A 27,555-nucleotide genomic window follows, 5' to 3' on the forward strand; every position below is an offset into this window, starting at 1 on the left:
CGTAGACCCTCCTTCTCACCTCTGACATACTCTGCTTCGTTTCCATACCTGGCACTACACTAAGAACCAAGAATTCTGAGTTAAGCTAGCTCAACATTTGAGATCGGCGCGGTTGTATCTCTATACAAGGTATTTCATTCTTCTCCCGAGAAACCCAGGCAACTGTTCGTATTGTTATACAGAGTTTACATTTCTGTCACATGTATGCAGCTTCAATCGCCTATGTGGAAAAAAAAAGTATAAAAGTTTTGGAAATTTGGGAGGGGTTAGGATTAGATGCCTAATAACTTGGGGAGGTGAAGCTCTGTCTTGCTGGGTAGGGATATAACTTCACTTTTCCTTACTTACCTAATAAACATTTTAGACATTCAGTGGGTCTGAGATGTTTTTTTCTTACATACCATGCTCTATTGAAATGAGGATTTTGGACAATTCTGCCATCTAGAGACTGAGCTTCCTTTCTTGTGGATGGCAGCACAGTGCACACATTCATCTGTACGAACAGAATTGGAAAGGTTAGTACTTAACTAACACGGAAATGTGTTCGTATCCTGCTCAATTTATTTCACCAATTCCGAGCCTCAATTTTGGCTAGCAGGTCTTAGCTCACATTTTCAGTCTGGCTACAAACAACCCCTGCATCCTCTGTGTGAGAGCAGTTGTGTTTACCAATGCCTTTGTGAGCACATTCTAAGAGGTTACGCTCCTTCCCAGTACACTGGACGTCATCAAGCAGGATATTAAGTGTGCGTCCTTCCCCAAATTCGGCATGTTTGCTTGCCTTAACGACATAAGAAAATCCTAGCTGGCGGCACACCACCATTGCGGCTTTCACGCTCCACAGGTCGTCACATACAGTACCCCACTCTCCATTTACGTAAACTTCCACTCTTCCACGGTCCGTTCTACCTTGGTTGTTCACTAGCCGTACTGCACCATTCTGTAATTCTGAAGATTCAGTTCTCTTTGTAGAAGCACCTGTAGTTTTACTTTTCTTCTTCTCTCCTCTTCTTTCTCCACTCTGACTGCCTTTCCTGGACTTTTGAGGCTTTGCCGTAGATTGTTTAGTAGTGGCAGCGGTGGGTTGTAGTCTTGGTTCCTGGACACCATTTTCTTTTCTCAGAAGCTTCAGGAATTCGTCCAACCAATCTGGAGTTGTGTTCTTTGGTGGCTGGGCTGTTGGACGACTTCTGGCAGGTGGTTTAGTTGTCGTTTTAATCTTGGGTCGTTTGGTTGGCACAGTTTTGGGTATGAATTCTAAACAAACAAAAAAAACGGTGAGAAATTGTTCTGGAAAATGCCACAATTACCCAGTCACATGTTAAGTCAGTGATAACTCCCTTAGGGCCACATGTATCAACATTTGTAATAGCAATTAACTAATTGTGATATTCAATGAATCACAATTAGGTAATCGCTATTACAAATGCTTGAAACTTCAAGAGTTTCATATAGAGATTCATCGTGGGTCGCAAATCGACCTACCTCATTAATATTAATGAGGTAGGTTGCAATATGCAATCCCCTAGGAATCGCTAAAATCACAGGGACGGTGGTCTGCTGCGGTAAGCAGACCACCATGTCCGTGATTGCTTTTAAATAAATAAACCTTTTTTTCTTAAAATGCAGCCCATTTTCCTTAAAGGAAAACGGGTTGCGTTTAGAAAAAAAAATTAATTGTTCACTTTTCATTTTTTAATAGCAGGCAGTGGTCCGTAGGACCACTGCCTGCTCTTAAAAATGTTTTTGCATACATTCACTAAGGGGAAAGGGTCCCTTGGGGACCCCTTCCAATTTGCGAATGGGTTACCACTTACTTGAAGTAGGTGGTAAAATGTGAATGTTTAGCATTAACAGTCACAAAACATTCTTACGTACCGTTATGATTTGGTATTTGGAAGGAACGCCCTAAACTCACCCCTTCCAAATACGGAATTGCATCCCATTTTGCGATTCGGTAACAGGTTACCGAATCTCAAAATAGGGGTTGATGCATGTAAAAGCATTTTTTTACTTTGCAAACAGGCCGATTCTAAGAATTGGCCCATTTGCAAATGCAAAAATGTTTGATACATGTGGCCCATTGTTTTACGTAAACCACTATGAGATATTCTCAAACAATCAACGTGCTTAGATGCGAGGTGCTGGGATGGGAAAGCAAAAGCAACAATGCTGTTTAGAACATGTTTCTTAGCATGTTTTTGCTGGCTAAACGCAGCATCATGATGCCGAATTCAGAGCTTTACTTATACAGAGTTTTGAAAGTGTTTTAATCTAGGGTCACAACGCAGAAGTGCCCCCTGCCCCAATATTGTATGGCGTCTTAGTTGATATCTGTGCAGATTTACTCTGAAAATAATTGTGAGACAGGCGAAACTATTGGTCTTGCGGAGCTAAGTTTTATTAATATACTAATATTTAGGAAAACTTCCTGAAAAAAGACCATGTCCTGCTCGAGGAGACTGTAAGATTTCCAATAATGCTGAAGTTGCATACAAAGTGGAATTAGAAATGTATGTTCCTGCTAAATAGGCCACGTGTTCAAAAGGAGGCTCGCATTTTAGTGTTACGCCTACGAAGGGGCTTACATTCACTCTATCTTGAGATCCATGCATACTATGCAGAGTAGCATCTAATCAGGGCCACTGGAATTATGCCCAATGCGGGGACCAAGTATGCAGCAGGGCTGATAAAATTATGCAAGAAAAAAGGCAAATTATGCTGCACTGTCCTTGACAGTATTATTTCGTTATTTTGAAATTTTATCACCCGTTAAAAGGACCCTCTAGCGATTGACGTCAACATAGATCTGAAAAGTCCAGCTGACCTCATGAAATAAACCAACATTCTAGAATGACCATTATTGATTAGGTCGAGCCTAGAACAGCGCATGCGCTGTTGCTCGACATTTAGTATAAGGGTTTCCAAAGTGCTACCTACCAGACCTCGGTGGCCTAGCGCTTGCGTTCACGTGAGTGTGCACGCGCGCAGCCGCCAATCACTGCTGCGCGCGCACAGCGCGTCCCGTCCTCGCGATCGCTTTCGCTTTGAAAGCGATTACTTTCGCTTTCACAGCCGCGCGGCCGTTACTTTTACGGCCGCGCGGCCAATGCTTGTTAAAAGCTGGAAACCGCAATTGCATTTTCTGGTTCTACTGCCAGTGCTCGGGTTGTTTTGTTTGTGCTTGCTTCTGCATTAGCAGCAATGTGGAATGGCCGGATTGCACATAGGGAGGGATTCTTGGGTGATTGCATTTAAGCTCGGAATTTGCTGTGAAAATAAGCCAGCGGGCTAAGCATAGACGATCCAATCTCCCCGGGAGGTGTGCATGCAGCCTGGTGTTTCTTTCAACAGGGCAGGGCTATCTTTAAAAAGAATATTCACTTTCCTGCAGTCTGGCAGCCGCTGCCGGGCAAGGGGTGTAGGCACCGAACTGTGTCCCAGGCTCGGAGGCAACCGCAGGACTGCTGCTCTTGCTACAGTAGACACACTAAAGGGTTCTAGACCAAATAAGCAAGGCTAGACCAAAATCAATACGTAAACAACAAAAATGCTCCAATTTTGTTTTTACAGTCTGAGTCACGTGTGATTGTGTATAAGAAGAGTGTTGCGTAAGTATCAGCATTGGCATTTTTGTTGTTCCTTACGCCTCTTGCTACAGGCAGCTCTGCCCAATCAGTAAATATTTCCCCGAAATCGCAACCGGAGATTAGACATTGCTGGTATGTTCAGTAGAAAAATACACCATGAGCGCAGCCTCACACTAAATGCCGTCGTTGTCATCCTTTTCAGGTCTCGCCTGACCCAGCGCATGCGCTGGTCTGGCGAGACTTATTGAGAGGGCTCCAAAAAGTGCTACCAGGCCAACCTAGAGCTACAGTGCATGTGCGCCAGCCGCTTTGATGTTTGATCGTGATCGCGATCACTTTCACTTTCGCGGCCGCACGGCCGCTTGTTCTCTAGTTTTTGCTTCACCTTGCTTTTACCTCACCTCATTTTCTCTGCTTTCTCCTTGCTTTTTTTCCTTTTTTGAGTGCCTTCTCCTTGCTTTTCTGTTGTTTTCACTGCTTGCTCCTATTTTTCCCATGTTTAGTGCCTTCAACTTGTTTTACCTTAGTTTTCACTGTTTTTTCCTTGCTTTCCCACAATATGTCCGAAAATTCGCTCAGTACAACTGCTCTCTGTATAAAACTGTGGGTCACTTGATCCCAGCCCACTTTCATCCTCAACACATTGCACAAATGTGACAAAGGCTGAAAACTGGGGAGGGAGGGATCTGAATGCCTGAGCCGCCAGCAGTCGGAGATATCAGGGTCTGGTGCCCTAGAAATAATCTGAGCTAATAATATAAACCAAGAATGCGACAGCTGCTTCGGCTTCCCTGACCCAGTTTCCGGTCGCAGCCAAAGTGAAACAGCATCATGCTAGTTTTCCAAGGATTTTACCCACCTCCACATTGCATTATATAGTATGCCCCGGCACTGTATCACTGACTGCTGGAGTCATTGCACCCTGAGGCGGGTTTTGCAAAAGCTACAGCAAAGAACTTGCCTTCTATAGTGGCATCAGTCAATAAACTCACGTAGTCTATTGAAACGGTGTTCGAAGAGGTCCAAAAAGGCAGGGTTTTCATAGAATTTACAAGAGATCTTTATAAAATAGATTTCCATACACTAAATCAAAATGGAGGTCATTTAGGATATCTGTGGGAACCCTAAAAATATGACATATATCTGGGCCTACTTTGGACACCCGTACTCTATACAATATTTAAAATTCAGTTCAGATTTTGAGAAGGATGCTTTAAATAGATTTTAAAAACACACATTTAGAATATTTACGACAAAGTGTAATACATAAATTAAAAGAGAAGAAAAACGTTTAGGCGAGTGCTTCATTCGTTTTTCTCACATCTTTTTTACATATGGCATGATGACAACGTAATTTATCTCTGTGTTCTCTGCAGCTAAAGCACACAACGTATCTACTGTTTCAGTTGCTTATTACAAACCTGGGGGTACTCTGAGCGCCCTCCCTTGTGCCAGTCTAAGGCCACCCACTGTCAGAAGACTACCAACTGGATAATGCAGCACCTCGAGGGTGGTCACGCTGGATAAAGTCAGGCTTTGAAACACAGTGGTTCAATCTAGGGACTTCTGTTCCTGCCACTCCAAGACTCTAACCCCCCTCCCCCCCCCCCCGGGACTGTGGGACACCCCTGTCAGATCATATGGGCCTCTAAGACCGGCTCGTGGAAATGATTATGCGTGGGTGCATTTGTATAGCGCTTCATACCCCTGACGAGACTTGAAAGCACATTAGGGAAAAGGGTAGCACGAGTAAGCGCTTGGCTGTCAGTAAAAGTAAGAAGACAACAGCTAACAGTAATAATGAGTTCTAGGAGAAGACAGTATGCGATCACATTACCGCACAATCCATAGTCGTAATTTTCCGATAAGGAACCCTAGGAACTTTCCATCACTATTACTTTTGCCCGATGGTTGATTGTTACCACAGCAGTAGTAAGAAAAACAGACAGAAGCTTTACATGCTAGAGAAAAGGTGACCTAAAAACATAAAGGTCGAACTTTTACTTGCAGGGTTGGTTGCTTACTGTCTTTCCTAAAGTGTTGTTCCACAAAAAAAGGTATACTATACGAATTAAAAACACGGAGACGTGAGTGCCTTCTCCCCGTGCGCGAAGCTAGCTGAAAGGACTTGAATTAAAGAGCCTGTTATTAATGACATTAAAAAATACTGGTTAAATAGCAGCCAGTAAAGGAACAGTGACCAGCTAGTTCAGAGTCAACACCGAGAGCCGCCCAAGCTCCAAACAGGAGTCTTTACAATTGAAGCTAAACTGGGAGATAACATTCTCAACATGTTTTAAATAATCAAAGGGTGCTCGAGTTGTAAAATAGAACACAGATCCAAGACCTCCAGTCCCAGGGCCTTCCCTCTAACAAGCATTTGCAATGCAAGAGGTCTCGCATTTATACGCGTTTGAGCTATTGGCATTGTAAATGACAATACTTTTTATTTAAGTTTGGTTTTTTTAAAACATAAATAAAAGGCACTGTCATTTACAATGTTAATAGCTCAAACTCTCGCAAATGCGAGACCTATTGCATTGCAAATGCTTGTTGGTGAAGGTGGTGCTCTATAAAACAACAAATAAAATAACACACAAAAGAGAGACTGCAGGAGTACACAGAGCATTCAGGAGTCGGGGGAGTGTAGAGGATGAAACCTTTTGACAAAGCGCTGTAAAGGTGCTGCACGGAGCTCTATACGCTATGTGAACCCAATCATAAGTAACCTAAAAATAAAATACACTGTGTGCAGCAGTACAAATCGGGCAGCAAAGTGTTTGTGAGGTGCTTAAAAAATAGAGACCCATAGCGGCCAACAATAAATAAGTTAGCACGGAGTAGTAGCGAGGCGGTCAGTGAGAAGGATGCAATGCTGGCAACTGGCATAGATAAGTACACGCTCTACGAAGCAACTGCAGTAGTAAGCGGTAGACGTTGCAGCAAAGTGTCCGTGGGCCGGTCAGACAAGAGGATGCAATGCCAGCGACTGACCAGGACGAGTAAACACTCTGGGAGACAAAAAGCTTAATAAGCAGAATCCGCTGCTGCTGAGTGTTCATAATGCAAAGAAACAGCAACATTTGCATCTACCACTTATCGCGCGATAAAACCAGCTTTTGGTAAAGTTCAATCATCGCGCAATACAACCAGCTTTTGTCCATCTTAATGATCTTGCGATGAAACCAACTTATGTTAAACGTAAATAAAAAAAAAAAGAGAAATGTAATCTTAAAAATCACGGAAATACCGGTATTACCAGTGATAGCTCTGCAGTCTCAGTCCGTGCATATTATTTTTATGAACATTACACCAGCTCCAAAAACATCTATCTTTATGCCTACAAGGCAAACGGTAAAATCCGCTAATGCTAAGTGTCCGTAATGCAAACAGCAGCATTTGCACTTAGCTCTGATTGCGTTGTTTACAGGGACGAGTAAACACACCGGGAGAAAATAGGCTTACCGGGAGAAAATAGGCTTAATAAGCACAAGCCGCTGCTGCTCAGTGTTAAACTTCAATGATCGCGTGATGAAATCAGCTTTTGTCAAACTTCAATGATCGCGTGATAAAATTTAAATGGCGGGGGAGCTGTAGCTGAAACAACAAGACAAGCCCGGCGGAGCGTGGCGCGCGTGCTTGGCGGGGGAGCGCATTCCAGGCGGGGGAGCGGACCCTTTGAAGTGCGCTGCCAAACGGATTGCATGGTGGCACGATGCGCGTGATTGTGCGCGTGCTAGCCATGCAATCCGCTTTTTGGGAGCACTTTTAAAACCCCCTTACAATAGTCTCGCTTTGCGATCGCTTACGCGATAGCAAGGCGAGACCTAAAAATGATGTGCAATAACAGAAATAATACCCATACATCTAGAACAACTGCTCTCTTATTGAGAGGACCGGAAATGTACAATTTGAGGAACTGCCGTTCAGTTTCAATGAATCATTGTCCACAAGAGATCCCCAGCCGGAGAAAAAAATCCACTATGAGCGAAATAGCAGCTGTCCAGTGATTCACAAAGTTTTTGCAAGATCCCTAAAAACGAATTATTAACTCATGAATAAAAGATACTCGGATAATATCCCTTAATGAGTTAAAAACAGTGCCTAACTTGTGCCACTGGTTGCCGGGACCTATTTTTCTTCATCAGACTTGGACCCAGAGCAAGAGAGAGAACAAGCATTGGCATAGCCAATAGGTGTCGCTTTTGGGACCTTATACGTATTTAGTTGTGCAGTACAATATCCTTTGTGCAACAACATCAAGTGTTGCTTGGCTAAACACTTATAAGGTCCCAAAAGCGAGACCTATTGGCTATGCCAATGCTTGTTTTTAACGAAATGTGGAAAACCCACCAGACTTTAAGGTTTCCAGTTTAAAAATTCCCCGGTGCCTTTGGAGTGGAAAGCCTGTCATTGCATTCATTTTTTGAACGTAGTCGAACTTCCGTTCGTGTTTTGGTGGCAGGTCTTTGAATGTGGTGTCTAACTATGAAGGCCGCAGACTGCACTCTGCATCTGTTTTTCCTTTTCACCGTAGTTTGGTGTATTACCTGTTTCAGAGCTGTGTGGGGAGAGGGTGTGCTTGGCTTCAGCCCATTCCTGTGGATAACATGAGTGTTGGGCTGCAGCTCTGTGTGCTCGTGGTGTAGACTGTAACCATGAATCTGTTGCCGGTGCCATACTGCACGCAGTAGTGCTGTGTGTTGCTGCGCTGTTCACTAGGCCCGTCGGGTTGTGGGCACTGGCTATCTTCTCATGCTAATGCCAGTAGCCCGTGAGAGCCGCTCTGCTTGACTTATTGATCGTCTCTGGACAAGACTTTCAACTTCTCATGCACGCCAAGACAACCATTTAATGCTGCGATTCAGCAGATCTGCGGTCAGAAAAGGCCAGACTTCTCAATAATTGGCAGGCTGGTGGTCGCCAGCTTTATGTGCGGGTCTATTTTTAACCGCAAACTGCTTCCTAAGCGTTAGAATTTGGTTACAGCCTCCCAACTCCCCCCCCCCCCTCCAAGATTGGACCGGCTGCCACTTGCTTCTGATAGCTTTGTGTTTTAATTTTAGCGAAATTAAAACAAGCGAAAGGGTTCCTCCCAAGAACACTGGGGTACTTCCTGCAATTTCAACACAACAGCATACAAATTTCTACAAGATATCGATAAACCACAACATCACGGCAGCAAAATATTGAAAGGACCACGCAATATAGAAAAGGAACACACGGGTCCCCAAGATGAAGGGTCACACCCGTGATATGATAATTGATCTCAAAGTAATGAAGGAAGATTAGCCGCAAACATACCGAACGTTGCCATAACAACGCAACGGGAACAACATCGGACGTAGCCACGCCGGAAACATAAATTAACCAATCAACACACTCCTCTGAAACGGGGCGTTTTCAAACAGCTGAGGACGGAGACGAAGGGAACACCGCACAAGACACAAGGCGACACCTACACTCCACCGAATAACAAGGTATGAAAATCATCGAGACACTGTCTGTAATCCCCACGCGACAACGAGGCGGCATGCACGAGCACTCGATACTAACAAACGCCGCCACGGATAATGAGCACGCCAGTAACGCCATGATTCCTCAAATCGATATGCCCAATGCTTGCTTATTCTTTCGTATGGATTCACGGAACATAAGAGGTAGCTCGAGTCTATTCCCCTAGACATTCCGAATAATGAGGAACGAAAGATCACCATTTAACGAGTATGAGCACCCTAGTACAACAAACACACAAAGCTCCTTTCACGCCTATTTCTTTGTACACCGTCAGTTCACGTGACACAGGAGTCGAACTAAGTTTATTAAATTCACAAGGGAGCACCAGCCGCACATATAGACAACTAGCGGTTTCCGTTCTTCCATCACAACAGCGTCACCTTCCATTTGAATTTACAGGGTTCCAGCTGCCCAAAGCGAGATTGGACCAGAACCATATGTCAGTCCCCTTCCCTACGAACGAACCTAAAGGGTATGTAAAGACTATTTATATACAGCCTTGTTGCAACATGCCAACAAAAAACAAAACCATGAGAGAACCATCTATCTTATAGATCTGTTCTCCTTCGTGTGCCATAGGTAAAGAAGATGACAGCACCCCACACCCATTAGTACGTAAGTTTCTCCATTAACAAGATTTTTATACAAAAAAAGAAAAGAATTTAGTTTTACAACATACATTAAGAGTAGATATATTATTATTATTTTTTCAGGAAAAAGATGTCCATTTGGAATCATACATGAGCCCTGACGAAGACCTTATGAACAAAATATAGGTCCACAATACCACAGGTCGAAACGCGTCGGCTAGCAGAGAACGAGACACGTTTGGGCTAAAAATTACACAATAACGTCCCCAGAAGAGCGAAAACAACATACTTAGTCAACGCTCTACACGACTACTATGAAATATTTCTCTCTGACCCTGCATAGGACCACAACAAGCATTTAATGTGGAGGCAACAATAAGTTTGAATCCCCACTCTCTATAAAATAGGATATCTTAGTACTGAAGTGTAACAATTTTACTGTTTGTTTAAAGTATTGTCAGTTTAAAGTACTGTTCATGTTCGTTGATTTGTCATTAAGTTACTGTGAAAAAAGCAAAGTTTGTTTAATGTTAAATGTAAAGGACATGTATTTGTCTCAATGAAGAAGTGTTCTCCCTGTTTCAAAGTAACTCAGATTGTTATAAATGAAATACAGCTCGCAGTCAATAAATAGGCTTGCTGAGAAAAGTAGAAATTGCGATTCATGGTGTCAGAGGTATTTGCATTTCAAAATAGCTATACTATAGATTCTGGCCTCTGAAAACCTTACAGAATCTCCCCCGCGTTATATATCCCTTAATTTTAGGTCTGGCGTTAGGCGATTAATATTAGTAAAATCAAAGGTCCTTGCGTTATACAGAACATTTTTGATTTAATAAAGCTATTTGTTGTTGTGACCAGCCTCTCTTCCCCCCCCCCCATTGGTCTATTGCTGTATCATTCTCATTTTTCTTCTGCCCATTACTGCCCAAGGTGTGAGGTAGTGGGTCTTCTTATGTGCCTGTTGTCTAACTCCACTGTGAGTGATGGCATTCTACTTTCTCAAGGAGCACATCTGCTCAAAGTTAGTTCACTTCAGGGCTAGTGACTACTATTGCAATGTGTGCTTTAAAAAAAACATTTTTCTATTGGTGAGGGACCGGTCAACTTTTTGCAAAAAACATGGCAAAGCAGATAAGTATTGACAGCAACACTAGGCCAGTTGGCTGTGCCAATGCTTGTTTATAGATCACCATGTGCTTGGAGCCTGGCAGTGCCTGTCGGGAATGAACATGGAGGTGTAAAATAGCTTAGTTCTCAGGGTGGAGGTTTGGAGGGAGGCTGATGGCATGGATGACACTTCAGTAGCAACTTGATTACCAGGATACCCGGACTCCTGAGTAAACAACTCCAGATATCTACACACACATTCTTCCCATTCCATACTCTTTGGGTGGCAGAAACCTCGTCGCTGCATGGGCTCTGTACCTCAGTGCTGCTTTTATGCTATGGTAGCACACTCTCCTGCCAGACCTTTTACTAGGAAAGTCGCGCTTTCAGTCCTTCAGGTACATCACTCGGTGGAACAAGCTGTGAAGGCCCTACAGAATAATTTCACCATCTCTAGCAGTGTATACATTCCTTACACTGGTGACTTCACCTGCTTTTTTAATGTATATATTTTTTATTTTGTAGAATCGGTGAAGAAATAGTTGTTTTTTCCCTCTTGTATGGAATAAGTTGGCTCTCATTACTATTGGATATAATAGGTTTTGAATGCAGTTGTGTAGGAGGCATACATACTAAAGTCTGCAAGTTAATGGCCCATTTCGTTATAAGCTTACTGCAGCTTGCCACACACCGTACCTATAGCGAGCCAAGGCAAGTTTGCTAGTTTCATTGTGTCCCACCTTGAATTCCCGTCGTACTTCACTTTCTATAAAACACAACTTGTTGCCTTATATTTATCATTTTGGGTATCTAGAATGTTCCCCAGACTCGCTACTTTTTTTTTGTTTTTTTTGTTCCAACATGTGTAGGTTCAGGGCTGCAGTGCAAGAGACTTCACTAACGTATTTCTTTGGAAACCGTTTCCTGTAACTAGGTTCTGGTACGTGGATGCTCTTTGTCAGCATCTGGGTTATTTGACTCGCCAATTCATTGTGAAAGATCACATTACCTAGACTGGAATTTCACACTTGGGCTCTATAGTTGGATCACCTCTTAAAGATCACATGAAGGACCACTTTCCATACCTCGAGGCTTCAGGTCTCGTATGAGAAAGTTTAAACACCGTAGCTGCACTGAGTATTGGCAGTAAATGATATGTGAACAGATAATTGGGCTTTTATGATAAATGTAATATTCTTGGACAACAGTGAAAAATGACTGTTCCCACTAGATTAGTCAAGGCACTATGCAAATTTATTTACAGAACTTCGGTAGCTCTTTTACTGGATCAACGTACTGATGAGGAAACCGTGAAATAATAAGGGAAAAATAAGGGGGTGCAAGAGACACTAGTATATACCAATGTGATAAGTAAGAACCGTGTTTACATCCTAAATGTGCTTTAAATTAGTCACGAATACCATTGTTCTCCAACAAACGAACGTAGGGAAGACAACTTGGTCCAGTATTGTATTGTATTGTAACATGAAAAAACACACTGACATGACAGCTGGAATCCAGCAGCTGAACTAGCAGTCCAGTAGACATTCCCCAGCCCATGGGATCTAACCACTAGGAAAGCAAGCAACCAGAACACCACATTTAAAACACGCTAGTCGAACAGCCATGGTAAATCTCAAGATGAAATCATCCTGAACTTAGAAATCCGTGTGAGAGCAGCAAGATTCTTAAACCCCTCAGCCCCACCTCGCTCTTACTAGGAGTCCACATGGTGGAAACGAGTAAAAAAAAAAGCACAGAGAATTTTCATTATTGGCAAAGACTTTAAGTACAATGTCTCCACAACTGATTACAAATGGCCACAATCTACAGCAGTCTTCAGGCCACAATCTACAGCAGTCTTCAGGCCAGAAGCTAGCCGTACGGCAAACACTTTCCAGCCAAGCACCAGACTGTTGTGATGTGGCAACAATGGCGAAGATGCCAAGCAGGCAGGCCAGCAACATGTGAATCCATTCTGAGAAACCACGTTCTTACTGCCATTTCTGGTTCTGCATTCCACCTGCCGCACTTCACGCTGAGCGCAAAAAAGAAGCGGTACTGTTACCACCTCTGGGATCCAGTATGAATCTAAAGGGACGCTGCTCCTCTCCACTGCTTAAATTGGGCCTTTTGCAGCAAAATTGCTGTCTGCTACCAGGCTAAAACGGGATAAGCCTGTACTGATGTAGTGAGAAGCCCCCTGTCCTGGCAGAAGTTGAAGATACGCTCATCTTTAGCGATACCCAGATATGAGTGCGATTTAAAAAAAAAAAAAAAGTAGGAAGTCTAGCCTCAAGTTAATGTTATGAAAGCAAGGGCGTTGTGCTTTTTTACTTATGGAAATCGGTACAAGAGGATTTCTTGGAGTAAATTGTTTCTTATTCCTGATTGGAGCATTTACATTATTCAATATGTAGGTCTCACTGAGCCAGCGCATGCGCTGCCCTGCGAGACATTTAGTTAGTGGCTTTTCAAAGTGCTACCCCAATCTTTTCCTGGCCTCAACCTTGCGTTCACGAGTGCGTGCACGCGCGCTGCCACCATGTGGCTTTCATGGCTCATTAAGCCTTGCTCTACCAAGCGCCTCGCTCTGCCCCTCCCCCCAGCACAGAGCGCATCCCTGCCATCTGGTAAAGTTTTCTTCGTCCTACAAAACGATCACTATGTGGAGCGGCACGCTGTTGAGCATCAGCAATAATCATTTTTTTTTTTTGCAGCTGCTGACTGCATCAGCAAAAAGATTTGGCGAAGCCAAAATACGACAGCTACTAGCTTTGCCAGTGTTCGTTTCGGTACTAGTAACTAGTTGGAGTAGCTGGAATTTGCAGCTTTCACAGTAGTACAAAATACATTCCTTTTCGCGTAATCTGCAGATCCCGTAAAACAGGGGGGTCAGCACTGCATACTTATATTAATAGTTGTGCTTTGAGTATCCTTACAAAAACTTACTCGAGTGTTCAGAGGGCTACTAAAAACTAAAACTGCTGCAGTGCTCCAGTACTCGGAGAACAAGCATTGGCATAGCCAATAGGTCTCAACTTTGGCACCTTATAAGTATTTAGTTATGCAGCACAATATCCTTAGTGCAACAACATTAACTGTTGCATGACTAAACACTTATAAGGTCCCAAAGGCGAGACCTATTGGCTATGCCACTGCTTGTTGTTAGTTGAGTTGGAGGAAGGGGTAAAGAGAATCGTTTTTTTCTCTAACATTGAATAGCACACTTTATACTGTCAGGACAAAGCTGCACCTCATTAGTACCAAATTAACACCAGACTACAGCAATCAGCAACTGACATGTCATCAGTTAACCTTTGTAAAGGTTCTGCCATTGTGCGGAACCAGATTTTGATGCTTTTTTTAGTACTGTTTGACACGTTTCAGCTAGGTACATATTTTTGGGCGAAATCTGCAAAATACCTACCAGATTGTAATTATGTGGCAATTGCAGCAAACCAATAATTACATGGAAAATGTTGCTGCTGCAGACCCGCATTACTCCAGTGGCCCTACATGGTATAGGAAAATATATAAAGCCCTTGTGCAGTCTATTGGCTCTGAATTTAGGCACTGTCATTAGCCATAAGCAGGAAAGCTCTGTAAGATATTATGGGGCTGATTAAGAGTTTATTGGATGGGTTACTCTGTCACAAACGTGGTGGATATCCCATATGCCTTATTACAGGTGCCTTCTATCATATGGCACTTATGGGAAGGCACACTGGATATCTGTCACGTTTGAGAAGGAGTAACCAGTTGGCCAAATTCTAAATCAGGCACTATGGGCCAGATGTACGACCAACAAAATTGCGCCTCACAAATTGCGACTCTTTTGCGAGTCACAATTTGCAAGGCGCAATTTGCCATGTACAACAGTGTGTTTAACACTGTTTGCGCTTCCCAATGGGGTTGCAAATTTCGAGGCTCAATAATGTTAATAAGACTCTCGCAATTTGCGATCTCATTGGGAATGACAGGCCCTCCCAGGTATGGTGGCCTGCTTTTTTAAATGCTGCCTGTTTTCATTAAAGGAAAACAGGATGCATTTTTTAAAAAAAATGAAACGTTTTAGTTTCATTTTTTAAGGGCAGGTAGTGGTCCCTGGGACCACTGCCTGCCTTTAAAAAATATTTTTAGAGACAGTCACAAAGTGGAAGGGGTCCCCTGGGGTCCCCTTCCAAATTGCGAGTGCATTACCACCCTCTTGAAGTGGGTGGTTATTTGCGAGTGTTTTGCGACCGTAATTGCGGTCACAAAACATTCATACATGGGTTAGAGAGTCACTATTTGGAAGGCAACACCCCATCCAAATAGAGAGTCTCTAAACACTTTTGTGTGACTCGCAAAATTGTGTTGGTACATGGCCATACCATTTTTAGCATGTGCATGCTAAAATTGGTCTTACATCTGGCCCTATGTTCCTTCCATCTATTTCATACTATTTATACTGAAGCTACACATTTTGGCAACCTTAAAAAAATGATTGTAGGAGTGGGGATGAGTGAACAGTAGTAGACGAGGACTTCTAGGCCAGACATGCCAGGCTTTAACAATATAATGCTCTTCATTATGATGCCCCTCTTATTTGGGTTTGTAAAGTAGGACCCAGTCAATATGGATAATGATACCACGCCATGCAGTATTGCACGCCCATTCTGATTTCCAGTCCCCGCACGTTATAGCACAGCAAATTACCTCCTGTCTGCCATTCTGAGATGCACAATGAGGAAATTGCACTTTCTCCTTGCTAACATTTTACTAAGTTTACCAGGCAAAATTCAGCAACCACTGAGTGCATTCATGTTGCTCACAATGTAACTCTAAGGGGGTGCAAACTCCTGTTGGCGTCCGAATCAGGAAACCTATAGGAGAATAATGAGGGCCTTTTCGGAATAAATGACTCCCCTCTACAGCCTATTAAGCTGACTTTCACTTCTTATCCAACCCAACCAAAAGGCATGAGTTTGCAAACCCTCACCTGTTCCACAAGTTCTAAGTGAGCAGGGGAGCTACACAATTTCATTCATAAATGAGCTGAATACAGCCACTCATTACATTAATTAATATAGGTGCCTTTTACCACTGTGAAGGAGAGATTTCGTCTCAATATTGCCTGCAAATTATCTTCATGAAAGCAGAAACATCAACAGCAGAGAGACCATTAATAAATAGATGAAAATACATGCCACGATTACAGCAACATTGAAATCAACTGAAGTGTATTGGTCAAAAACGCACATATATTGAAAAGGAATCTTCAGCAGACAGTCCTGAAATCTGGACGTCATTCCTGGGGGAGCAGGAGCAGTCCCAAGTTCTACAGGTGATTCTGAATCCAGGCTCCAACAAGGGTATTATTTCCTGGCTCAAAGCAGCCCTAAAAAATGATAGGCAGATGAACATTTCTCTGAAGCGTGCCTCCTGGGACGGAGAAATGGAGACCAGACTCATGGCGAGCAATGGAATAGAGCTCGAGCACAGGTGCGTAAAGTCCCCAGCAATGCCAGATTTAAGGTGGTGCAAATTTACTTTCTCTATAGAGTGTATTTGATGTCACAGCACCTATCTAAGGCTTATCCTACTCAACTGGCGGGTTGCACTAGATGTAGTGTAATTCCTGTGGACTTTGGAAATGTAACATGGACCTGTGCACAGCTACAAACAATTTGGGATGAGGTATTGCAGGAAGTGCGCCGACTGACGAAGGTTAAAGTAGAACTTACATCCTGACACTGCCTGCTGGGGCTGCTACCTCTTCCCAAGAAAGGGAAGAAAAATGTGTATCAGGTCAGGTTGTGGGCTAAGAAACAGAAAGAAAACCTGAAGGCTAGTCAGATCTTACTCGGCCATCCAGCCACATGCCCAGATGTTTCATTGCCTCACTGCAGCTTCCAGGACTCTGAGCAAATAGACCAATCCCAGGTTACTGTCAGATTATGCAATAAATGGTTTTGACTAACTTTTTTCCACTGCCCCACCAGGAGCTTTGAATTAGGATAAGCCAACAATTCCCTTCACCGCTTTCCGGAATGAGCGAATGATGGTGCGCTCACTCTTAGATAGAACCAAGGGAAAGGGGGGGCGGGAATATGGGAAGAGAGAGAGAGAGAAACAACTGCTGTGGTAATTCTCACTAGATGAGCCTGGCGTGTTTCTTCACACGACTTTTATGCGCATAGACCCCCCACTGGTACCATTCAGAGGGTTGTGGTGTTTCCTCTTTAGTGTGATATTTCTCTTCAATATTGTAGAGTAGAGCGACCTGTAAATGTGTTGTGATTGGTGGGGAGAGCACCACAGCCTTCTCCTGGGATTGCAGACTTGGGGAATTGCTGCTTGTCTCCAAAACCAGATGCGTGTCTTTGAGCTCAGCAGACCATCCCAAGTAAACTACTTTGCATCCTGGAGTGAGGTGGCTCCCGCTCACACGGTCTACAGTGTTCGTAAGCAGCATGATGTCGCCCCATTTCTCTCAATAATCCAGCATGGGTGAATCCACCTTCTGAACGGCATGCCTAGATGACTTAACTAGTCTTACGGCAAGTAATGTTGGTGGTATCATTGCCTTACTACTTTGGGGTTTGCCTGTTGTAAGTCACTACCTGGATATATTAGATTTGGAAGCTAATTACAACTTTACACTCCTGTGTTGCTCTGTCTTAGATTGTGTATACATATTGAATCTACTACTCAGGCCCTCTAAATACGGTATAGGCATGGTGGCCAAGGATGCCCTCACCTAGCTCTGGACTACAAAACAATGCCAAGTTGCGTAGAGGAAAAAGGCTAAGGGCCCAGATGGTGGAGACTGTACATAGGCTCCTGACCAGAAGACACCACTAACTACATCTCCAAATGGTGGTGCTTATTGCTTCTTTCGCAATAATCTGATCCTTCTGTGCTTTGCTTCTACTCAGCACTTATAGTTATTTCAACTTGTGCATGCATCAGAAGTCCTTTGGGCGCAAGTGCAGAGGGAATACAAATTCCAATGCCCTACTCCACTTACCAATAGCTAGCTTCATCATGAGTTTGTTGCCCATGGGAAAGTGCCATACCTCTGGCATGTGGTCCCAGATGTCTGGCTCCTCCTTTTTGAAATGAGGGTAGGTATCCAACCCTACCTCCTGCCTTACTTGTTATTTTCATCGGCTGTCACCGGTGGAACAGGGGTACTTGGTTTATTTACTTCAGAAATCACCTAAAAGAGATGCTGGAGTCAGAGCTCAATGGCTATTTCACAATGGCTTTTGAGAAAGTGACAGCATGGATTAACAGCTCCTGTGATTTTGAGTGTTTCATTTCTTAAAGGTTCTACTTGTACAGAAGAATAACATCCATGGTCTTCTGGGGCAGCACACTGCTTTCTCCGTGTCTGCACTCGAACTGAGTAAGGAAGCCTGTACCCAACTGGCAAGACATACATGTAGAGATGACAAGCTAGTCAGAGCACCGCTTGTAGTGATGATCTTATTTTTAGAACTGGAATTAGCAATAACCTTTTGATTTTACGAAATTATATTTACAATAATTTGCTTACCGGGGCTTTCAGCTACCCCTTTAATACATTGGTCTGTTACAGGGTCATTCACATTTTTCTTATGCTCCTTACAGCATACAGAATGGGCAATGGATCCGCCCACTTCAGCCACTGTCCACTGAGTGATGGCATTCTGCCCTTTCACAAGGAGCACATTTACACAGAAAGTAGGCTCCGTAAAAACAAGGAACTACCATGGAAATGTGTGCTTTTTGAGACCAAAACATATTTTTGCTTCAAGACATTTTATTTTTAATTGAAAACGGCCAGGCATTAACCCCAACAATAATATTTTGCAGAAATCATGGCAAAACAAAACAAGCACTGACAAAGCCAAAGGACTGGCGACACTCTAGACCTATTGGCATTACCAATACTTCCTTCTTGATTGTGTGAGAGAGTTTCACTTAACCAGTGCTGCCACTGGCTTCAACTCAATGTCTCTATACCACTCGATTCCAGTTTGCCCGTGGTCTCCTTTAATAAACGTCTGCATGCTAAGTCTGCGGTAATGAGGTATGGCGTATGGAGTACCACCTTTGGTGGCTCATCCACCTAGATTATTGTGGCATCACAACAACTAGGCTTCAGTTTAATTTCATACCCATTATGGAGAAAAAACCCCTGTGTCTATTAAAAAAACTTCCGATAGTATATGCGTGTGTGAAGCATAACTGGTCAAACAACTACCCAATTTAAAATGGCCACGTTCTGTATTTGCATATGTAAATTGATATCTAGGGCTGTGTATCGTTATTGCATTAGTTTTATTTTTGTTAGACAAGTGAAACTGTATCACTGTTAAAAGCTGCCATTTTCTCCATATTTACAGATGTCTAATACCCTTTGATCCAGCAGTTATAAGACTATTGTATCATTAGAGCGAGAGTAAAAAAACAATGTAACTTACTTTCCTTTGCTACAAACTCTATGCGCTTGCTTTTCACACGAACAGACAAAGGCTCATAGTGGCATTTCCCTGGTGGGGCTCGTCTAAAGAGGAAGACAGGTGTGGAATTAATCACTCGAATACAGCAAAATCATTCAAAAGTCAGAATTTATTTAATAAGATAACCATATGTATTTCTACACTTGAAAATCACTACAAAAAATAATATTAATAAAATCGGAATGTTAATGACTTCGAAAATGTTATGCAAAACAATGATCGCTATTGGGGTCATGCAGTTCAAATCGTGGTATCTAGTTATAATTGCTTAATGTGAGCTGTGGTTGCAAGTGGGGTCATGCGGCACTCATTTTTGGGGACTGGTAGATATTTTGATTTAAAAAACTTTGATTCAGAGCCCCAGAGAGAAAATAACTGATAGGGAAAGAAAAGGAGGAAGACAAACATGGAAAAACAGTGACAAAAGGAGAAAGCAGAAATGAAAGAGAACATAGGAGAGTGAGCTAAAGAGGCCGGGAGTTTCTGGCGAAGGTAAGAGGAGGTGGATAAGGTGAGAGAAATACTAAGTGGTTATAGGATGGCGGGCAATGTATTGACTGAGAGAGGGATGAGGTGTGAGGAAGGACTAGGCAGTGTAGTAGAATGGAATGATACATTTTGTGGTGGAGAGCTGGGGAAAGTTTGATGGAGTCGATAGAGAGAATATTCATGCTACAATTCTCCTGAATGTCTCCTTTGTTTTCCATCCTGTCACTCTGAATAGGCCAACATGGGATAGTCGAGAGAGGGATCTATAAAAAGAATCCCAGAAACAGAAAAGGAAAGAAAGTATGAGAATAACAGTAAGTGAGACAGAGAGGGAGTGAGAGAGAAAACTTTAGTGAACGGGATTTCAGGGCTCTTGGTGTCATCAGAGGTTGTATGTGATCTCATACAAAAACGATTTCATAGAATACTCTTACTGAAAAACAAGTTCACCAAAACTGTTTAGTGGAAATTTTCAGAATGACTGAAATCTACCATTTCATAGAAACCAATTCATAGAACATCTATTTGTTCGAAATTGGCGTTTGCATGCTTTACTTTTTAATGTGTAAATACAATGGTTGCAGATCTTACTTACGAGTTATTGTTATCAGTGCTGTAGTCCAGGGGCATTATGTGAGATTTATATATTTTATACTGCCAAATAATTACTTTTGATGCTTTTAATTTGCTGACCTCTCACCACCCCTAAACACAATCCATCCCAAACCCCTCACAACCCCTAAACACCATCAATTCCTGCCCCCCAAAAGATCCCTATCAACACCTAAACTCCACCAATCCCTGAATCCTAAAAGACCTTTCCACCCCTAAACTCCACCCATCCCAGATACCTAAAAAGCCCTCACTACACCTGAACTCCACCCATCCCTGAATCCTAAAATCCCTTTCCGCACCTACACTCTGTCCATTCTTGAACAGTAAAATCCCTCACTACCTATAAAATCCTCTGGCAGCCCTGACTAACTTAGCTGTATCTGATTTCCCAGATGTAGGTTTGCCATGGGAAACTCAGTTTCTGATATTTGGGACTACAGAAAACACATGACGATATGAGCTAAATATGGGCAGAGTAATGGAAGGCCTGGTAGCCTCGATCCGATTCTGAATTACATTGCCCTTGTCGGCAATAGGCATGGTAGCTTTAAGCAAGATCGTTTTATTACCCTGCTGCCTTTATGTCATGCAGAATTCGTTCTGCATGCTGCCTACTGTACTGTTTCAGCAAATAGATACACTGTTGGTGAACCTGGTGTGGGCGGTTAAGAGGAGCAGGGTCCGCCTGGAGATCCTGAAACTGGATCTTAGCCGGGGAGGTCTTGGACTCCCGGATCTCCAAATATACTCCAAACTCCAATGCGCAGTACTGTGGTGTGATGATGGGCCCAACTGGGAAAAGGACTTGCTCTTGGGCTCCACTGAGATTTCCGAGCACCCCAAGTTGCTCATGAATGGTATGATCCTTCAGGTGGGGACTACATTTACTGTTATCCAGGTGTCCCAAGCATGAGAAAAAGCTATCACGAAGGTACTGAAGCGGGTGCTCTATGCTCAACTTCTCCTGCTATGGTGGTTGCACCCCTTTCTGCATATACAGGCTTTGATGGTTGTTTCTAAGTGGTTGGAGGGCGGTTGCCAGAGAGCAGAGGACCTGTTCCTGAATGGTAACTTTATGTCCGTAGAAGAGGTTGAAGCCCACTACAGAGTAGATCGGCAACAATTTTTGCACTATACAAGCATATCGCACACGTGTCCTGAAATCTGGACGTCATTCCTGGAGGAGCCGGAGCAGTCCCAAGTTCTACAGGTGATTCTGCATCCAGACTCCATCAAGGGTATTATTTCCTGGCTCAAAGCAGCCCTACGAATGATAGGCAGACAAAAAATTCTCTGAAGCGTGCCTCCTGGGACAGAGAAATGGAGACCAAACTCATGGACGAGCAATGCAATAGAGCTGAAGCACAGGTGCGTAAAGTAACCAGCAATGCCAGATTTAAGCTGGTACAAATTTACTTTCTCTATAGAGTGTATATGACATCACAGCCCCTACCTAGTGCTTATCCTACTCGACTGGCGAGTTGCACTAAATGTAGTGTGAATCCTGTGGACTTTGAACATGTAACATGGACCTGTGCACAGCAACAAACCTTTTGGGGTGAGGTATTGCAGGAAGTGCGCCGAGTGACGAAGGTTTAAGTAGAACTTACATCCTGCCACTGCCTGCTGAGACTGCTGCCTCTTCCCAAGAAAGAGCAGAAAAATGTATTGCAGGTTTTCTAAACTTGGTCTAGTACTTGCACTGCAACGCATTGCCATACACTGGGCAAGCCCGAACTCGCCAACTCTTTCTAAATGGTGGACAGACTTCATAAATGGGCATCAGCAGAGGAATGCCAGCTTTGGAGAGTTTGCACGCATAACAATGCAGAGAGGAACCAGAGTACTAGGGTGATATGCTAGACAAGTTGGGTGGACATGACACATTACTGGGAGACAGATCAGCCTCCGCCACATCAAACTGGTGACAGCCAAGTAAAGTTGTGATAACAGCATTAAGTTAACTTTGAAATGCCATTCGTCCAGGGCAACACCAATGTAAATATCTTTCCACTTTGTGAAAAATAAGCACATTGGTCTGAAGTTCAGAATTAGTGGTAGTAATTAGAGAGTATTGAGTGGGGTGCGGAAAGAAGTATAGAGGTTATAACCAAAACTGTAACTCGACCGACAGCTCGCTTGAATGGAAATGCAAACGTGCAAACATTTAAATAGCTTAACCATAAGACCCAAGTGTTGACCATCCACAAGTAGCCGAGAACAAATTTCTCGCAAGATTGCTGGCTGTTCTAAACGGCACTAAGTCATGTATTACCCACTCAAAGGTTGGTCTGCCCTATATTAAAGAAACAGTTAGACTAGTCCCACTTCTAATATAGGTTAAAATTTGGAGTTCCATCGTTACAAAATTCTCACTCAGTGTATTAGCCAATTGTACTAAATTGGATAACAGTAACAACATTTCCTGGTTGTCATTTGTCAGGAAAACGTTTGCAGAACTAGGAATTCCACACCTGTTCCATTCCCCCAGTATGATCACTGGGAATACCAAGTCCCAAGTTCACTCCCTAGTTCATCCGTATAATGATTTGATGAGGCAGACAAAAGGATAAGATATGGACATTGTCCACTATCAGATGGATATCTTCTCATCAGCCCGGGTTGAACCTTACTTAGTCTGGATTCCTTCCCAAGAACATGGATTTAACTTTGCACGTTTCAGTCAGTGCTCTGTCCATTTCCTGGCTCCTTTCCCCCTTCAAGGTAGCTGGGTTTCGTTGTTACCTCCTTGTTCTTGTGATAATGTTAGTAAACAATCCATAATTCATTTAATGTTTCTCTGTAGTCTTTTCTTATAACCCAAAGCTAATTTTGTGCGAACTCTTTTAACCGTAGGCCAGCTTGTCAGAGCCTTAAGCTGCTACAGAGTTTGTCGTCCAAGCCCATATTCCAATCAGTTATTGCTTTCATCAGTCGAACTCTTAGAATCAGGAAAGGCCTCAGAACACTTGCAATCAGCAAAGCCTGAAATTTGTAATAATTCCATTATTCTTATTGAGCATTGTAGGAGAGTAGGGTCTGCTATCCTATGGTCACCCCAAATTTTTGCTTTTTGCTTCACTGGTTTTTGACATATTGAGGCTGTGGACCTGCTAATCAGACCCCCAGCCTGCTGTTCTCTCTACTAAATTAACACTATGCACTCTAGGTGCATAACCAATTGGAACTAGATCACCCTGTGAGCCCCTTGTACCAGTGTACACTAGGTACCCAGGGCATTGGTGTATCTAAGGCCTACCAGGGGCTGAAGCATGTATTATGCCACCCCAGGCTTGGCCTAACAAATTTGACACAACTGGCTGATCACTCAGCTGGGGTAAGTTGGTGTAACCACCTCTTACTTAGGTATAGTATACCTGTACCTAACCTTAAATGGGACACATGTTAACCTATAAGTCACTCCTATGCCAGGCCTTAACAATCCTGAAGGCAGAGTGCTTGGTTTCATATGAGATGGTGCTCTGGCATGGGCTGAGCCTGCCTGCAGTGATCGGAACCACTTCCTTTTACTGTTTCCAGATATCGCCATACCATATACTCTTAAGTGCATTATGAACCTCGCGGTTAAATGCTATCTTTGGTTTGGCTTTATCAAAACATGTCGAGTAAGGTGTCATACGAATTGGAATACTAACCCCTCGCCAATTCTGGCGACGGGGTTAGCATTCCACCCTTCTAGAGGGACACGACATGTACAGTACCTGAAACCCGGGTAAAATCAGACATAGCCTCAGCTCCACAAAATGGATGCTGCCACCACAGGCACAAGTCTGCCCTCCTGCTGCTGGGAGTCCTTCCAGCTTGGGAGGAGTGGACAAAGGGTTTCCTGCCAGGGGAGGTGCGAGCACCACCCCAGACAGGATTTTGTGTATTGGTCAGGTAGGGCTTCAATAGAATCAGACATGCCTGAGGCTCACAAGGAGCCTCGGTGCATATGCCAGTTCAAACCGGTCCTGGGGCACACCAGCCCCGGACCTGGGGCGAGCTGGACAAAGGATTGGGGGTGTAACCACCCCCCTTCCTGGTCCCACCCTTAGGGAGGGACCTAGCAGGTAGTCCGGCCCCTAGAATCCGCTTAAAGGTAGGAGCTGTGTCCTAAGACTTCAGACATCCTGGAATCAACTTAACCACAAGAAGAAGACGGGAACTTCGACGCTCTGCTGCACAGAGGACTGAAGGAAATCTCCCCTATGGTCAGGGAGTGACCATCTTGCTAACGCAAGCACCAACCAGCTATTGAACGTCTGCTTTGCCGCCGCCTCCTGCCGGAGCCCGAGCCCAGAGCCCGACAAGACCTGGACCTCCAGACCTCTCACCGCCCAATCCACAGTCCCTGCAAAGAAGGAACCCGTGGAGGCACCGAGACACGTGGAGCCAGCCATCTTGGAAGACCGACGACAAGCTGCAAGCGCAATGACAGAGGCTCCCTCCGAGTTGTGCTTTGGGTCCTGAGAAGCCCAACCATCGAGCAGCATCTGCACCAAAGGTGAGCCCTCCAGCATCTCCACGATCTGCGGGGGCCCCTCTGCACTTTGCATCTTGACGCGCCTGCCCGGTCCCTGGCCCGTTGGCTAGTGGCCATTTTGGCGACCTAAATTGAAATCAACGATGCTGGTCTGGTTGCTCCAGACTAGCCCTAGCCGCTCTCCAAAAGAGCAGCCCCTCTGACCTTGCTTGTCAGAACAATCGGCTTTCCTCTCTTTCCACGACTCCTGCCTTTGCCAAGGCTTGTTTGCTTCTTTCGAGTCGCCGACACCGCCGACAGCGAGAGCCTGCGTGGGACAGCTTGTGACTCGACTCCTGGACGTCGTCGACCTTCAGGGACCACGTGGCTGCGGAGACAAGCTACACCTAACCACCTGTTTGCACCCGACATCGCCTGGTACCTACCTGGTGCCACGCCGGTCACTGGCTAGTGACTGTGAACACTGTCCCCTCTGCTTTCAGGTCTTCTACAACTCCGATCCACCCTTGGATCGAACGCATCTCTTCTGGACAGACCGCCTGCAGCATCTTTGTCATCAGGCTCCATTGAATCGATAGAAGAAACCCGACGCACTTCGAGACCTATGCACCCGCTTCCTGTGGGTGAGGTAAAGCTGGCACTCCGGTGCCCAATTGTAGAGAAACATCTCTAGTGTCTGTGTTTTGAATCCTAAGTTCGTAGTCCATCCAGAAGACCCTTTCTGCAGTAACTTTCTAACTTTTACGCACCCATTGAAAACCTATGGGAGCCCGCGTGTAACTTTCCTCACTGCACACGCGACCCGTGGACCTCCTGGTCACTAACTGAAGTTAGCTCCTTGTAGGCCCAGCGATTCTAGAGGCCCTAGGCCTTTTCCCTTTCCTGTTCGTGGTACTTATACCACTATTTTAGTATATGGTTTGAGTGGCCACCAGGGCCCATCCATATAAAGTGCAACTTCTGTATATTATAACATTGTCTTGTTTAACGATTTGTGCTCCTGTGCTCATAAAGAGTCTAGGGGATACTTTGAGAAATAAATACATATATATTTTGAATATATATCTGTGTGGTGTCCTTTCATTGGTATAAAAGGGGGTTACATTTGGTAAAACAGCCTGCTTAACACGCTTGAACGAGTTTAGCCTCAAAGACTGCTTAGCCTACGCTACCACTAGGGCACTGGTCCGAAAAGGTTGACTTACAACCACACCATAAGGGTTGCTTGGCAGGGTACAAGGTGGTCACTTTAACTAGTGAACATCATATACCAGGCCAACTTCTCACATTGGTGAGCAGCGGTTGGATTTGAGCTTGCTGTGTTTTACCATTGTAATCTCTTGGTTACCAATTGAAAGATCACATAGGTACCTGTAGGAACATATAAAACAAGATAGATATACTTAAGTTCTACTGAACTTAGTTGTTGTAGAGCAAAGGGAGTAGCACACCCTGACTACAACTACTAGATAGGTTTAGTAGGTAAACCCAAGTGTAGGTAGATTGCAACACATCCACCCACACTTAAGAGCAATGGAGGGGGCAGAGGGGTCCAAGGTACCCATCTCTGTCGAGAGTGACCCCCAGAGGGCAACAACTCTCTTTGCTACCCTAAATCAAAATGAGTTCAGGCAGTTGGCAAATATCAGGGGCCTTAAACAGCCCAAGAACCATACTTCTGCTGAACTCAGAGAGCTTTTGCAAGCTGATGAAGATCAGAAAGCTCTCAAGAAAGCCTCCCAGTTAGGCCCCTTAGGGACTGGAACAGGAGGCCCCCCTTCTGAAGATGCTACTGAGGTACCCCTTTCCAATAGTCACCCCTTAGATGAGATTCATACTACAGAGGATGAAAGTGATAGGGATACAGATGGTAGTGAGGATGAAGGGAGAAATAGCCCAGTGCCAAGTGTTATACTTGGCCCAGCTAAACTAAGGCTATTGGGGACTGACCATGGGATCATCCCATTGGATCTCCCCAGTGGACTTAACCAGGGGCTTGGGAGGCAAAGGAATCACTCAGGTGACTCTAATGCTTCTCATGCCTCTAGAGGCTCTCAAGGTCACTCCAGGAGAAGGATGACCACCCCTCAGAGGAGGGAGCATGAGGCCAGAATGCAGGAAGCTCAGCTGAGAATCAGGAAACAGGAGCTAGAAGTAGCTCTCATGGAGGAGAAACTGAGTAAGGCTAGGCAACCTAAAGAGAGTGGGTCTATACCCACTGGTGGCAGCATTGTCCCTAAGGACAAAGATAGGGTCTTTGACAATAGGAACCTGTCCAAGGTTGTGCCTCCCTACAAAAGTGGGGATGACATCCACAAATGGATGACTGCTCTTGAGAGAGCCTGCAAAGTGCAGCAGGTTCCTGAAGATCAGTGGGCAGCAATCTTATGGCTCTCCTTTGAAGGAAGAGGCAGAGATAGACTCCTCACTGTTAGGGAGGAGGATGTCAGAAACTACAGAGTCCTGAAGAGTGTCCTAGTTGATGGGTTAGGCTTAACCACTGAACAGTACAGGTTAATGTTCAGAGACACCCAGAAGACACAGACTCAATACTGGTCTGAATACATTGAATGTGCCACTAAGGCTTTGGAGGGTTGCTTGCTGGGAAGTAAGGTATCTGATTATACAGGATTGTAAAATTTGATGATGAGCGAACAGATTTT

The 27,555-nt window shown here is 44.1% G+C and overlaps 1 protein-coding gene across 1 annotated transcript in view; it reads right to left on the bottom strand.

Annotated features, from left to right (window-relative positions):
- Positions 1 to 373: 373 nt before the first annotated feature.
- The window catches only part of HHIPL1 (HHIP like 1), a 139,919-nt gene continuing 112,737 nt past the window's right edge, over positions 374 to 27,555 (bottom strand). The window contains exons 8-9 of the mRNA XM_085626415.1: positions 19,264 to 19,346; positions 374 to 1,257 (exon numbers count right to left, since the gene is read on the bottom strand). Coding sequence (XP_085482541.1) covers positions 602 to 1,257; positions 19,264 to 19,346 — 739 coding nt within the window. The 3' untranslated portion in view covers positions 374 to 601. The remainder of the gene's footprint in view (positions 1,258 to 19,263; positions 19,347 to 27,555) is intronic.

Source organism: Triturus cristatus, chromosome 9 (assembly GCF_964204655.1).
Source record: "Triturus cristatus chromosome 9, aTriCri1.1, whole genome shotgun sequence".
NCBI lineage: Eukaryota > Metazoa > Chordata > Amphibia > Caudata > Salamandridae > Triturus > Triturus cristatus.